The 16,434-nt window shown below is 33.9% G+C and overlaps 1 protein-coding gene across 3 annotated transcripts in view; it reads left to right on the forward strand.

Annotated features, from left to right (window-relative positions):
• The first annotated feature begins 3,699 nt into the window (after positions 1-3,699).
• Positions 3,700-16,434, forward strand: part of LOC127720714 (protein DDI1 homolog 2-like) — a 32,159-nt gene continuing 19,424 nt past the window's right edge. For all 3 annotated transcript variants that reach the window (XM_052227477.1, XM_052227478.1, XM_052227479.1), the window contains exons 1-3: positions 3,700-4,015; positions 10,188-10,376; positions 15,836-15,962. In XM_052227477.1, coding sequence (XP_052083437.1) covers positions 3,754-4,015; positions 10,188-10,376; positions 15,836-15,962 — 578 coding nt within the window. In that variant the 5' untranslated portion in view covers positions 3,700-3,753. The remainder of the gene's footprint in view (positions 4,016-10,187; positions 10,377-15,835; positions 15,963-16,434) is intronic.

Consider the following 16,434-nt stretch of genomic DNA (forward strand, 5'->3'; position numbering starts at 1 on the left):
ATGAATGAAAGTTATCAAACATTTTAGCTGTGATGGTTTTCCAAGGTCTTGATAATCTGAAACAATCGTCTGGATCAATGGAAGGAACAAGCCCCAAACCAGCCTGAGGGTAGGAATGCCCTTTACCGTCAGGCGTCAAACGGTTATTTGCGGATACCGTTACAGTAGCGTCAAATTTGTTAAAATTTTATCGTGATTCGTCAAAATATTTTTATCGTGATTCGTATGAGATCTCAGAAAAATCTGTTACCGTTATTTGTGGAAAGAAGTTAACGTGATTCGTCAAAATCAGTTGATCTTTTTTATCGTCATAAAGAAAATGTACATTTAATCGATCGTCATGCACCAAAAATTACCGTTAAAGTCATTTGGCAAGATTTTCTACCGTTATTCGTTATGAAGGTACCCCCATTACGACCCTCCAACCTTGTACAAAAATATAAGCTTTTGGATTGTACGTCTATATTGTAGTTCTTGGAGTTCTGGTTTGGAAAGCATGTTCTTTTAAACTGAATTTTACTGTCCGTTTTGCTGTGTGTTTGTTAATTCCACATTGGCTAGATGTGTAGAGGGAGGGTTGAGATCTCACAAAACATGTTTAACCCCGCCACATTTTTGCGTCTGTACTAAGTCAGGAAACCCTAGTCTTTGTTAGTCTTGTGTGGTTCTTAAATTTTGGGTCATTTGAATGTTTCAAAGTTTAGTGTAGCGTCCATTTAGCTGAGCTAAATTACATTATTGTATAGGGGTCAGCTGAAGCCCGCCTCTGGGTCCGGGATTTTCTCGCTGCGTTGAAGAACCATTGGTGGCCTTGGGCTGGTTTCTGTTCTTTGGTCGGGTTGAGGTCTCTTTGACACATTCCACGTTTCCATTTTCTCTATTGTTAAGCATCTATCTTCCCTTGTTTTGCAATCGCCTGGTAGGAACATTGACACGTATGGTTGTATTCTTTCTATCTTGTTGGTATCTGCTACACTGTAGATGTCCCATACTATTCCATCGTAGAGCGTACTAGTGAAATGTATGCATTTTTCGTACATTTCTGAGGGTATTACCTTGTAATGTTCCTTCTGAGAAAACCTACGGTTGAATTTGCCTTTTTTGCTACATTTTTATATGTGGATCCACTTCGTGTTCGTCTCCCTTTTTAAATACACATTACTCGAGATATTTGCATTGAGCCATTCTTCCTGTAATATTCCAGTATCTATTGATGTTTGAAAGAAATTGCAATTAACCTGGTGCTATTTCTGCCGCACGTTCTAACAGTATTCTATTTGGTATACCGTCTGGCTCAGATGTTTAGGATGAATTCACAATTTTGAGTAGTTTTGCAAGTCCTTGTGTTGTTATGCTTAGTTTATGTATGGATTCTTTGAAGTATTTTGTTGTTTTGGGTATTGATGTTGATTGATCAATTGTGAAGACAGATCTAAATTGTTGAAATAATATTCCCTTATGCTGTCACTGGTCAGTTTTTTTTTTTCTTTTCTTTACTGGTGATACTCCAATATTAATTGTTTTCCTTGATTTGATGTACTTCCAGAATGGCTTGGTGTTGTTTGTTTCAATGCCCTAGCTAGCTTTGATGATAGTATCATTGATGTACGAGTATTCTGCCTTCCTGACTTTTTTTTAACTTTTTTTGGAACTGTCTATAATTTGTCCACTTTTTATAGATATAAGAAGATGTGGTATGAGTGCCAATGAGACAACTCTCCATCCAAATCAAAATTTATAAATATAAACCATTATAGGTCACAGTACGGTCTTCAACACGGAGCCTTGGCTCACACTGAACAGTAAGCTATAAAGGGCCCCAAAAATATTACTAGTGTAAAACCATTTTAGTACGTTTAGCTTGTTGGTATAGCCTTTGTTTCCTTTTGAACAGCTTCCTTATTTTGTGACTTATCCACGGTATGTTGTTCTTGGAGCGGATTTCTGTAGATAGTATCATGTTGTGTTTATGCTTTGAAAATGTTCATTCTAGAGAGTGTCACTCATTTCTTGTACATTTATTCCTTTGTTTGCATCCGTCTGATTTTCATTGATTTTATAGTAATCTCTTCTTTTATGATGCTCCAGTTTGCCTTCGAGTAGATATAACATTTCCTTTGTTTGCTACGTTGGTAGTATGGTTTTCCCTAGAAAAAGTAATAATTTAAAGTGTCATCAAAAAGTTTGCCAATTTATACAAAAATATTGTTTTTTTAAACAAAAACCATCTATAATTATAACGTCACAAATACGGTGAACTTTGAAAATATTCTTGAACTGAAAAATTGGACATTATTTTATGAACGCATGTTTCCATGAATAACTTGTGACTTGTCTTACTATTTGAAAAAGACAGGAATTCCTGAAATTATTATGGTCAATTGATAGTTTTTTTCATATCAAATTACAGTAATATTTTATTACAATTGTAGCTAGAAGTGGCAGGTGGGTTTGTTCCAGCTTGTCGGTATTTTGAAACTAGGCCGGTAATTACTGTACTTGATATATTCAATTCATGTGGTTTTATTGCTGGTTTTGATTGCTGGTTTTGACTCTTATTTGTTTATTTTTCCCCCAATTGTTCATTAAATCATTTTAATCTTTGTACATACATTTAATGTAATTATTCAGCTCAGCTTTGCAGGCGATGCGGTTAGCTATAAAACACTATTCCATTCTATTCCATCAAATTTTTGCAACATTATTGCTGTTAAATTTTTTAGACTTTTAGGTCCAAACTGATTATGAATTAATTAGTGAACAAAAAAAATTAGACTCCTTTGCCATTGATCAATTACAAGTCATCGTACGCCTTTAACCATAAACACATTTGCTTGTTCATTTATTCGTGTTTGATTGTTGTTGTTGTTGTTGTTTGATATATTGGTTGCATGCAGTACCAAGTGGTACCAAGGATTGTCACGACTGCCTGGTCTGATATCTATTACTTCTTGTCACGTGGATTTGTTGGTTTAGACATGGGGAGATTCATATGCATATGATTCTTAAGCACTGTCCCCTGGTGTCTCCTCCAGCTCAGCGAACAATTTATCAAAATGGTTGCCTCCCATTGCGTCACACTGCCGCAAACATCCTTATTTCAGAGAACTCAACATTTAAAATCATCTCAGTTATATTGTTTTTGTCATTACCGCCACACCGGTAATATTGTATTCTTGTACTGTATTGTTTAACTGAATTATGATTGTATCTTTGCCATATTGCCCCCTGACGGACCTTAATTGGAATAAACACATATTGTATTGTATTGTATATATTTGTAGCTCTAAAATGTCGTAATTTATTTTGGATTCTAATTTCTTTGAATGGTATTTAGCGTTACATGAAGCGGACATAAGCTTAGTATACTCGATTACCAGAAGCTGGACAGGTGTTTTTTTTCTCTATATGAGAAGCGAATCGCTCGGCTAGCTAATCTTAACTATTAAGGTTACCTGGAACATAATATATATTAGTATAATAGTCCAAGAGGTTACCGTCCAAACTAGAGGTTATAAAAAACTATTAAAGTTGTAAATTTGTTAATCAATTTATATTGAAGACAGACTTGTAAAAAATAGTGTACAATGGTTTGACATAGGTCTTAACCACTAGACCACGAACTCACACTAATAGAGGAGGGATTTACAGAAGGTAACAAGTGCGGGATTGACTTCCATGTTTCCTGATTACCCTCAAATTGCGCATGTGCAACTAAAGAACAGGAAGTTCCATGAACACAATTTACGAAAAATGCAAATAACTGTGACAACACTGTCAGATCAAATTTTCACGCTAGACGTGAGCGATGATTTAGAATTAGAGAATTTTAAAGCATTGTGTGAATTTGAAATCGGCATACCTGCTAAGGAAATTGCCATAACATGGAACGGAAAACCCATTCAAGAGGATAAACGCTCCCTGTCAAGTTATGGGATAAAACATGGGGACATGTTACTCCTTCAACATAATAGAGGTGCCCAAGGTTTACAACAGTCTATGCCTAGGCAAGGAGGTAATCAAAATTAAAGTAACAGGGCATGAAGATTTTTTTTTTCAAAATCATTTACCTAAGTAAATGAAAGTAAAAAGAAAAAAATACACTTTCCTTTTGAAAAGCAAATCTAACAGTAACACTCTTGTTGAATGTGGGTTGGTGGTCTAGTGGTTTAGACTGATGGCTACAGTGCTGAAGGACCTGGGTTCGAACCTGACTCAGGGCGTTGGAAATTTCAGTACATTAGAAGGGTGATTTTCACCCTCCCACACACATCTATGGTACATGTGGTACCCAGACCGGAGTTTAAACCAGAATGGGTACTTTGGGGGCCTCGGTTGGTCAAAGTGGCCCCCGACTTTGACCAGGAGATCAATGTTTAGATATCTCTTTGGTTTGTCTCTTCCTGCCGAGTTGCCTGGTGGTTCTCTCTGAGTACTTCGACTTCCTCCACCATAATAACAGACTTCCCGCTGTCCTAGCTCTCCTGTGGTGTTGGGTTGGGGATTTGTCTGTGGTGGTGGGTTGTACATATGACAGTGACACATCTCCATTCATCCTGTTAGGGAGTGTACATGGATACCACTGTACCCTCGCAGCTTTCAGGGGGAGCTCCGAATAACGGAGGTATCAACCAGTACATACATGTACAGTATGGCACAAATAGAACAGGCAGTCAGGGGTTATACAATCCACTAGCACTACACCCGGGACTAGAACATTTACACCTCTGGCAATCAAAACTTGTACATGTAATCCAAAATGCCTGTCAGACAAAAAAAAAATCTTGGAGTTACCAAAATAGAAATTGAAAAATTCCCTCCTTACTATTTTTATCCAAGCAGATCAGATTTCAGGAATTTGAACAGATTTTGTACATGTTTTGAAAATAGAATGAACATGATGAATAACTGGGTGGACGATATCATATATTGATTGCAAATAATCCCATACTTTCAGTTATGATTTCTTATACTTACTAGTCCGAATAAAATTTTACTAATCGGGGGCATCAGTCGTGATTAATTTGTACTACTTAAATAGGTGATTATCAGTGATCTGGAAGGATTTTTATGCCCCCACCGCTACGGTGGGGGCATTTAGTTTTACCCTTGTCCGTATGTACCTACGTCCGTCCGTACGTCCCAAAATTGGTTTCCGTTCTCTAACTTGAGTTTGCCTCAACCAAATGTTATGAAACTTATACACAATGCTTATTACATCAAAACACAGATCAAGTTTGAATTTTGGTGGCGTCACTTTAACCGTTCTAGAGTTATGCCCCTTTATTTCTCTATGGGCCATGGGCCCCCCAAAAATAAATTCAATGGGCCATTTTTAGAATTAATGGGCCATGTTGTCAAATGAGTGGGCCATTCGTTTACAATAAAAAAAAATAAAAAAAGTGTATATTTCACTGTACTTACAAGTATGATTCTAATTAATATCATGGATATTGTTCCTGTGATTTTGTAATTTCAATTTCAATGAATATACAATAACTTCTTCCAAACCGGGCAATATTTACGATAACCTTTATTTACAATGTTAAAACTGGTACTGTTCCCTTGTTCATGTTCATGTTTTTTTTTACATTAAATTTAGGTCTTGTCGATACCATACTTATTTCAGACGTTCCGTATTAGAGGACGTTTCTGGCATTTCCTCTGCACTTGTATTATTATTACTTCATCACGATGACAAGAATAACAGTAGAGAGCAATGTTAATTGATAAGACACAACAACAATTCGCTGAAGGCATGTTTACAAAATGTCAAAACGAGCCAAAGACCAAAAAAATTGACAAGGACAGTTAAGCCCCTTTTATGGAGACAAATACTATGCTATTCATAAAAAGGCTTTTGGATTTTTCAATCGAAATAATGGCAAGCTTACTTAAAAGATTATAATTAGAGAAGAATTCTCACCTGTACTAGCCAATTTTCACAAATTTAAAGTTGTTTATTAAAAATTATATCATGAATGATGGTTAATTACGTTTTTTGGGTAATCAGTCATACCGCATGTTGCTATTATTACCATAGGAAAACACCTGAGAAGTCCCAAAAATATATAGGTGCTCCTATCATTGGAGTAAACACTACACAGTTGTGTACTCACACATGGCGGCACGAAATACGATCGGAAATCCATTTGACGATATCTCAACGTTTCAAAACGAAGTGAAAAATATCATGCACCACGCGGGCGCTTACATTTGTCACTCTATGCGCCATTTCTGGTCGATAAGCGCAATTGGCGCAAGGTGCACATCCTTCCCGATCACTGGATTATTAAAGAAAGACAACTCTTACTTCCAACCTTTATGGACATAATGTTACTTGAATCAGTGATTTAGAAAATCACTCATTTAAGTAAGTCCCCTGACTGTTACATGCTCTGATCATTATTTCCTTCAATAAATTAAAATACATTGTGATTATTATAAAGCATGGTTATTGATATATGTCTGAGCAAAGGCTTTGAAGTGATGTAGAGAAGCTGTAATAACACCCTTTAGTTATTACAGGCATATTTTTTTCTGTAATAACATAGATGTACTATGTGTAACAGGGTCGTATCTTGGATTAAGAAATAACTAACTCTGTTCTAGGGTTCGGATGATTTAATACCAGTAATAGAAAATAAACTCTGAAATAACAATATCACAATCATAAATAACAGTTCTATTTTATAAAACCCAATTATCTTAAATTACACATTATCAGATATTGTAATAGTAAAATACAATGCTCATAATTACTGTGTACTATACTACGGATTAATATTATCTATATTCAGTAAGATGATGTCACGTGTACTTTTATTTCACATTGTTTTTTTTTAACTTTTATTTCTCATTGTGATACACTACTACACAAGAATGTAACCCTTAATCATAAATAGTGTATTATATAATGTTTACTGGTAAACTATGTGTACGGTACAAACCTAAAGTTAAAAATGCATAAATAACATTAAACTAATCGGAACATTGGATATTATTTTTTCTTTACATACAATCACATTACAACAATCATTAAGTTGTTAATACTATTTTTATAAAGACTAATTAAGCCAATATATTAAATATGCTTAAAATCGCATATTTAAAGGGAAATAATCCATAACGTTCTGTTTACAACATTACATAATTAAAATAGATTGACTCTTACCACTTGTGGAGTGAGTTTTACTGGTAAGGAGTAGGCACAGCTCATAAGCAATACTCTGTATATAACTACATCAATGGAGTCCTCAAACCAAAATGTAATCATAAACATTCGGACTCATGAAATATTAAAATATACAATATGACAAAATAACTCAAGTTCATTCATAGTTATACTTCTATCATTACAGTGTATAATATAAGTGTACTAATAAATATCAACATTAACACTTTTCCTTATTTGTTTAATACATGTATGCCGCCATTTATGAAATATCAATTATCTGTGTCAATAACCAAATAGCTGCGCAAATTATCTTGTTCTATATTCTATCTTGACAAATTAACAGTAGATAATAAAATATATGTAGCACGAAGCTAAATAAAATATTCTCGGGTACATCTATCATACTAATGTAATAACCAATCTTTACGAGAAGAACGAAGTCATACAATAGAAACTTTGCTGAATTTATCATTTACATGTGAAAATATTAATTATATAATAAAGAATATAACTTACATTAATCAGATATATGTTGTGTCCACAATGAATGAAAATAATAATATACAGGTGATATAACTCGGGACACACAATATCATGTGGCTGTCATTTCAAGTTCCCGTTCAAATCTACCTGGTCAATACAAAATATAAATTGACCGCGAAATCACAATGACCAATCAGATACGTAATTTTAAGTAAGAACCTTTTGAATATTCATGAACTAAATATAAAATGTAAAGTGTAGATTTGGATTTAAATAATCAGGGGCGTAGCTGCCGTTAGGCACTTTAGGCACGTGCCTACACATAAGTTTTTCAAAAAAAAAATTTTTTTTGTATTAAAAAAGATAATGACAACGTTATCTGTAGATGCACGTGAAGTCGTCAAAATTCTTTAATTATCAAATGTAATTTGTACACTAGTATATCATCCTTAGTGAACGGAGTATTGGGTAGAATTGTATGTATGGTCAGAAAGGGGATGTTAACTCCGATGGCTAGTGTAGAGAGAATGCCACGATCTTTGCAGGTTAAGAATACTTGCAACAACTCTTTGAGGGGTCCGTAGGTGGTCTGCTGAAAGGCAAAATTTCTGTCCCTATCCATTAACCATCATTTACCTAGCTGCGCTACGCGTCAATAGGTAAACTCAATTTGCGACAGTAAAATCTACGTTTTACGAAGGCCAAGCTTAAAATACAATACAGTTATCTCCTAATTTTCTAATGGCATTTTCAAATTTTCAGACCTTCATCCTGGACGACCCCTATTACAGGACCTAATGGCTACCTGTATTTATTGTAAATTTGTTTTTGTCCTGAACATGCATAACTATTTGCCACTGGACGTCAAGTTAGCAATCAATCAATCAACTAGCTTTCAGTAACTTCGAGTACTCTCAGATCTCCTTGTAATGACCATAATTATTCCTAAGCAGGTAGGGATTTTACAGTAGAGGATATCAGAAAATATGAATTTCTTGAATTTTGTTACGATAGTATGAACAGAACTGAACTTCTGCATTGAGCATCAACTGTGTGTGAGTGTATGTGTTTGTTTGGCCGGGGTGAAGGTTTAAGAGGGTGCACTTTTTACCCCAAGAATCAAAAGATGTCTAGCCCAAAGGATAGTATTATTATATATAGTAATCTCAGTGTTTACGTGCCTATTCTTTTATATGTACTATCAATTAACGTATATATCAACTATCCTCAATCGGAAAAGAATAGATATGAAAATACTAAATAGGATGTACTGCTTAATTAAAGGGCTACGCTGATCTACGCTGGGCAATGCATATTGGAAATAATTTTTTATTTTTTAGATTTCCGATCGCACTGCTCTAATTCACCAATTATTTATAATTCTTCGAACTTTTCTTCATGTTTATTATCATGATATTAAAATAACCAGTAAATATAATATTTTTTGTACACAAAATTCTGCAACTAAAATGCTGAAAACCGTTTTCCGTCGGGGGGCTTTGCCCCCCTGAACCCCCTACCAGGGCTCTGCCCTGGACCTGCTGGGGCCTTAAGCGGCCCCCAGACACCCTGCCACAATTTGTGCCTACACTTGATTGGATACCAAGCTACGCCCCTGATAATAATATTCCTTTATCAAAATTCAAGAGTTAAACGTTTATAATAAATACAATTCATTTAAAGTATTTTATAAAGATATTTTTACTATATTTAAACAGAAGTAAAAATGACACTACTACATATGCATGATTGGCAAACTATGAACTGTTATATCTTTCTAAAGTTTTGTATACATAAAGACAATAATAATATTAATAGAACTTGTATACAATTTAACAAAACAAAGGATGTATATTGCCCCTTTGAAACATGTAACATACATATGTTGTCACAGTTTTTTGATTTTTTAGTCCACAATAACAAATGTATGTTATTTTTCTCTAATAACTTATTTAAGTTATACCCTTGACTCAATGACTGACAAAACTTGATAAACAGGACAGAATTTCCAATACCTTAAAAAATATATTTTTGTTAACTTTTATGTGAATAGCATGAGGCAAACAAAAATGCTTGTTTCCTGCCTTCTGACTGACCCCAAGTTTGATAGCTACCCTAAAATATTTTATTGCCTTTCCAAAAACTTATTTAAGAATAAGTGTTAAGAGCCGGCCCGTCTTATTTGACTACTAAAAATCTGATTTCCGCTGGATTATTCACTCAAATTTGTAACTAGATTGACACATATTGAGTGTAGAACTTGTTAAACCATTGAAAATCATAAATGTATCATCACACATGCGCTAATTACTTGAGGATGCAGAGGTGTACAAAACTCAGAGAAAACATGAATTTTTTCCAGATTTTGTTAACATGCAAAATATAAAATGAAATTAAGAAATAAAATAAAATCCAACTCACCCTATTTTAAAATGGTTGGAGGCAGGACACAAACATTTGTGTGTTGATTCTGTATAGAAGTGTTTAATATCTGTTTATTTGCTAACTTTACTCTTGATTATTTCAGGTTTTGACATAGATTTCAGCAGTGTACCAATACCAGGAACCAGTCAACAGTCAGCAGCTAGAACCCAGCCCCCGGACCCTGAAGATCCTGCTTATATCAGAGAATTACTCTTGAAGAATCCACATGAACTTTCACTTCTAAGGGAAAGAAATCCAGAATTAGCAGAGGCCTTAATAAATGGAACCTTTGGTATTCTTACTTTATATTTTCAGAATATCTCTAATGTTTATAATATTTATAAGATGAATGATTTTCCAAAGAACACCACAATCTTTAAACATTATAGAACAAAGCTGTCAATCATAAACAGTAATGGACCTCATTGTAAGAAATATTCAATTAATTTTAATACATTTCAGGTCTCATCCTGGTTATGAATTGTTTGGAAAAAGTCATGATAGTTTAAATATTAAAATAAGGAGATAAAAAAACAACTATCCACCAGAGTTCGAATGCTGTGGATATAAGCGATTATAGGTCACCGTAATATAGTGTTATTAACTGGCTGTTTCTGTATTGGCCCTGTTATAGATTCGAGAATAGCTGTATTGGACCCGAGACTCAAAGAGTCGAGGGCCAATACAGCTGATCGAGAATCTATAACAGGGCCAATACAGAAACAGCCAGTTCATAACACTTTTATTAAATGATTTAAATTCTTCGATTAAACTAAGAAACCTATCGTGAAGAAGATACAGAAATTCATGACATTCATAGCTGAAATTATCTTTTCAAATTCACGATGGATTTTTTGTCAACATTGAGTCATTGTCAGATGTAATTTCTGAATTCTCTTCCAAATACTTAATCTTATGCTATTACAATTCATTTTATCTAGCAAATATAAAGTAGCTGGGAAGAAAAAATCAGACAGTTTAACTATTTTTACTCTTGGTTCGTCTGCGTTCTGTTGGTTGATCAACGGAAATGAAACAGTGATAATAATCGAAAGCCGTACTCGAAAAGGCTGTGAAATATTTCCGTTTCAAGACGTTACAAAACACTGAACATCATTTAAATTTTTTTCTATGATTTTAAGTTGAAAAATATGATACAAATGTATTTTATGCATAACGATACGTCCAAAGTTAAGCTTAGCTTAGGAAAATTGAAACCGGAAGTGAAAGTCCCATATTAGGCCATGGGCCAATACTGTTTTTTTTCAGTATTGGCCGTTTTTTTCCGTATTGACCCTGCCCGAAAAGCAATATTAACTCCTGATTTATATCGACAGGGCAATGTCATCAGTATTACACATGCTGATTTATCCGTATTAGGGCTGATTTGCTCATATCATTTAATAATTGGACGTAATGCCTCAACAATGAGAAAAACCTATACAGCAGAGTCAGCTATAATAGACCTAACATGGAAAATGTAAAACTATTCAAACGAGTAAAACTAACTGCCTAATTAATAACAATACATTTTACAAAAAACAAATATTACAGACACAAACCCATGACAATCACTGAATTCCAGGCTCCTGATCACTTTGGACAGGCACATATATAAAGAATGTGGCGGGGGTTAAACATGTTTGTGAACACTGAACCCTCCCCTGACCTGGGACAGTGGTGTAGCAACATTACATTACAAGAACAAAGTAAAAACCAGTTGCAAATGACTTAACTCAATAGATTGATACGAAGCTCAAAAAAACTAACATAAAAACAATGGACACTAAGCACCGATATACATGTAAAAGTACTCATTGTAACTGAAATCTAGTTCAAAGCTAATAACAACTAATAAATAAATCATGTTCTCCCATTTAATATAAAATAAGAAGATGTGGTATGATTGCCAATGAGAAAACTCTCCACAAGAGACCAAATGACACAGAAAATAACAACTATAGGTCACTGTACATGTACAAGTCCTTTCTTTCAAACACTAATTGAAGTACATGTATACGTGACAATTGTGTGTTAGTTTTATAAAAAAAACTTTAAAATTGTTATAAATATAAAAATAAGAAGATGTGGTATGATTGCCAATGAGACAACTCTTCACCAGAGACAAATGACCTACAAATTTTCTTTTATGGATATCCAACATCTCCTTGGACCATGAGAGCTCGGCATCCATTGTTGTCATAAACTTTTTAGAAAATCTCCTCTGAATCCACTGCTTTACCAGTTTAGACCAAACTTGGTCTGAATAATTCTTAGACCATTTAACGTGTTTAAGACATCTAGACGAGTGAACCAACACCTTCTAATGGTACAGGCTGGTAGAGTAATCAGGATGGATAAAGAAGTATGCTGCGGTTGTCTTAAAACCTTGGGAAAATATAACTATAAAAAGACAACAACATCCTGGATTACTGCAAGGAAATGCTTTATTCTGGTCTACATGTTTCGCCACTTACGGTGGCATCTTCAGGACAATTTAATGATAGGAAACAAGTGAAGAAGTACAAAAAATGCGGTTCATATATGGGGTAACAAAAAGGTTAACAAGACGTAACGTCACAATTATTGGTTTGACAATGTTAAAGTGAAAGTAAAAGTTAATAATGAATTGTCAGTATCTTTTCCAAAATGGACATCACCTCACTGGACATTCTGTACACCGTAAGTGGCGAAACATGTACACCAGAATAAAGCATTTCCTTGCAGTAATCCAGGATGTTGTTGTCTTTTTATAGTTATATTCTTAGACCATTTAGTTTAAAAGTTTTGATTTTGTTCCTGCCATCAACCAACATGACCACAATTGGTAAACAAGAACACAAGGGCAAATGCCAGTTAGAGTCTAATATCTTGAAAATTATAAAATATACATGACATAAAAGAAAATTTGCCGGTAAATACTTGACATGTCAAGATCTACATACTTTCTACATCCATCAAATTGTCAGACAACTCCTCATATATAAGAGTCTTATTTTAAATGTAATTTTTTTACCCATATTTTGCACTTTTGTCAATTTTTTATACGACCGCAAAAAAATTTTTGTGGTCGTATATTGGTATGACGTTGGCGTCGTCGTCGTCCGAAGACACATTGGTTTTCGCACTCTAACTTTAGTTTAAGTGAATGGATCTTTATGAAATTTTACCACAAGGTTCAATATCACAAAAGGAAGGTTGGGATTGATTTTGGGGGTTATGGTAATAACAGTAAAGGAATTAGGGGCCAAAAAGGGGCCAAAAATAAGCATTTTTGTAACTTCCAGACATAACTTGTGTGTTAGTGTATGGATCTCTCTGACATTGTACCACAAGGTTCCATATCACAAAAGGAATGCTGGGATTGATTTTGGGGGTAATTGCCTCCAAATTTTAGGAATTAGGGGCCAAAAAAGGGGCAAAAAACAAGCATTTTTCTAGTTTCATGACAATAACTTGTGTGTAAGTGTATGGATCTTTCTGAAATTGAACTACAAGGTTCCATATCACAAAGGGAAAGCTTGGTTTGAGTTTGGGGGTAATTGCCCTAAACGTTTAGGAATTTGGGGCCAAAAAGGGGCCAAAAAACACATTTTTTTCTAGTTTCCAGACAATAACTTGTGTTCAAGTGTATGGATCTCTCTGAAATTGTACTGCAAGGTACCATACCACAAAGGGAAGGCTGGGATTGAGTTTGGGGGTGATGAATCATAATGGGGGTTCATAAAATTTTTGGGGGGGATTTTTTTTTTTCCTTTTTTTTCTTTTTTTCCTTTTTTGTTTCTTTTAAAATTTTCCATTTTAAGTTGGTAATTTCTGATTTATATTTAAAATCAAATAATAATGATATGGTAGGAGATACACACCAAACAGGATGTGTAAATTATTATATAATAAGTATTGTGCAATAGCAAGAAATTTTCAATTGCACAGTATTGCACAATAGCAAGAAATCTTCAATTGCACAGTATTGCGCAATAGCAAGAAATCTTCAATTGCACAGTATTGCGCAATAGCAAGAAATATCCAATAGCACAATATTGCGCAATAGCAAGAAATTGTCAATTGTACAGTATTGCGCAATAGCAAGAAATATTTAATAGCACAGGATTGTGCAAAAGAAGATACTTCCTATAAATTGCTTATTTCTTGACCAATTTCAATGGGGTTTTATTCTTGATTTCATGGGGTTCTTTAATATGCTGAATCTAACCGTGTATTTAGTTTTTGGATTTTGGGCCCCGTTTTTAAATTGGTCCACATTGAGGTCCAAAGGGTCCAAAATTAAACTTTGTTTGATTTCATCAAAAATTGAATTATTGGGGTTCTTTGATAAGCCGAATCTAACTGTGTATTTAGATTCTTAAATTTTGGTTCTGTTTTCAAATTGGTCTACATTAAGGTCCAAAGGGTCCAAAATTAAACTTAGTTTGATTTTAACAAAAATTGAATTCTTAGGGTTCTTTGATATGCTGAATCTAAACATGTATTTAGATTTTTGATTATGGGCCCAGTTTTCAAGTTGGTCCAAATCGGGGTCCAAAATTAAACTTTGTTTGATTTCAACAAAAATTGAATATATGGGGTTCTTTGATATGCTGAATCTAACCATGTATTTAGATTTTTGATTTTTGGGCCCCGTTATCAACTTTGTCCACATTGAGGTCAAAAGGGTCCAAAATTAAACTTTGTTTGATTTCATCAAAAATTGAATTATTGGGGTTCTTTGATATGCCGAATCTAACCGTGTATTTAGATTCTTAATTTTTGGTTCCGTTTTCAAATTGGTCTACATTAAGGTCCAAAGGGTCCAAAATTAAACTTAGTTTGATTTTAACAAAAATTGAATTCTTAGGGTTCTTTGATATGCTGAATCTAAACATGTATTTAGATTTTTGATTATGGGCCCAGTTTTCAAGTTGGTCCAAATCGGGGTCCAAAATTAAACTTTGTTTGATTTCAACAAAAATTGAATATATGGGGTTCTTTGATATGCTGAATCTAACCATGTATTTTGATTTTTGATTTTTGGGCCCCATTATCAACTTTGTCCACATTGAGGTCAAAAGGGTCCAAAATTAAACTTTGTTTGATTTCATCAAAAATTGAATTCTTGGGGTTCTTTGATATGCTGAATCTAACCATGTATTTAGATTTTGGATATTGGACCATAATAGGTGAATGTCCAATTTAAAATTTTTAAGTTCTTAGACCACATTCAATCTGTGTTAGAAACCTATGCTGTGTCAAATATTTAATCACAATCCAAATCCAAAGCTGTATCAAGCTTGAATGTTGTGTCCATACTTCCCCCAACTGTTCAGGGTTCGACCTCTGCGGTCGTATCAAGCTGCGCCCTGCGGAGCATTTTATTTTAAAAATGTAAAAGATAAAGAGAAACTGTGTACAGCAAAAGTGATGAACATACCAAGATCTAAATGACCAATATTGTAAATCTACTACTTATTAGAGTAATTGTCCTTGAATGACAACTTTTGTATATTTAGTGTTTTTATTGAAGAATACTTGATATAATAGACATGATAGATAGAACTGAAAACAGCAAAAAAGATCAAGAAGATATAGAGTAAAAAAACTGAAGCGTGAACACAATTACTTAAGATCTATCAGTTTAGTAGAAATGTACATTTTGTATGGCCTTTAGAAATGACATACATCATGTACATTAAAATCTTTGTGATTATATTAATAATGATACATTTTTTATTTTTGCTATAAACTTATTTCCAGAAAAATTCAAAGATGTTTTACAAAGACAGACAAGAGAAAGGAAAGAAAAAGAAATGGAGAGAATACAGTTAATGAATGCAGATCCTTTTAGTGCTGAAGCTCAAAAGATGATAGCAGAGGAAATCAGGTCCAGTGGTAAAATTCTAAACACAGTTGTTTCCCCTTTGTTTGTTTCTTATAGGACTAAAAATTAATAGAGATAAAGTCGACTTAAACAACCAACCAAAAATAACATACACATTTATGGCTAATAACAAGTTTGAAATACATTACTAGATATATGATGTAGCTCTAAACTTTACACTGAGATAAACAATAGCTAAAACTAGTAAATAATTATAACTACTGATACTGAAATGATCATTTGCTCAAAAAAGTTCCTTTAATTATGCCACATTTGAGACTGATATCATTATAATTTTTAGAAAGATATGATCATGCTTCTTTGTATTATTTATTATTATAAATTAAGTGATTTTGTATGTGTGTGTTCAGAGGTTAAAAATCCACTAGCCTGACACTAGAACATTACACCTCAGGCAGTCAAAACTTAAGGGCTATTCCATTAAAATGTATGTGGGAGGGTAGGAAGGGAAGTT

This window comes from Mytilus californianus, unplaced genomic scaffold, assembly GCF_021869535.1.
Source record: "Mytilus californianus isolate M0D057914Y unplaced genomic scaffold, xbMytCali1.0.p SCAF_11, whole genome shotgun sequence".
NCBI classification, from domain to species: Eukaryota; Metazoa; Mollusca; class Bivalvia; order Mytilida; family Mytilidae; genus Mytilus; species Mytilus californianus.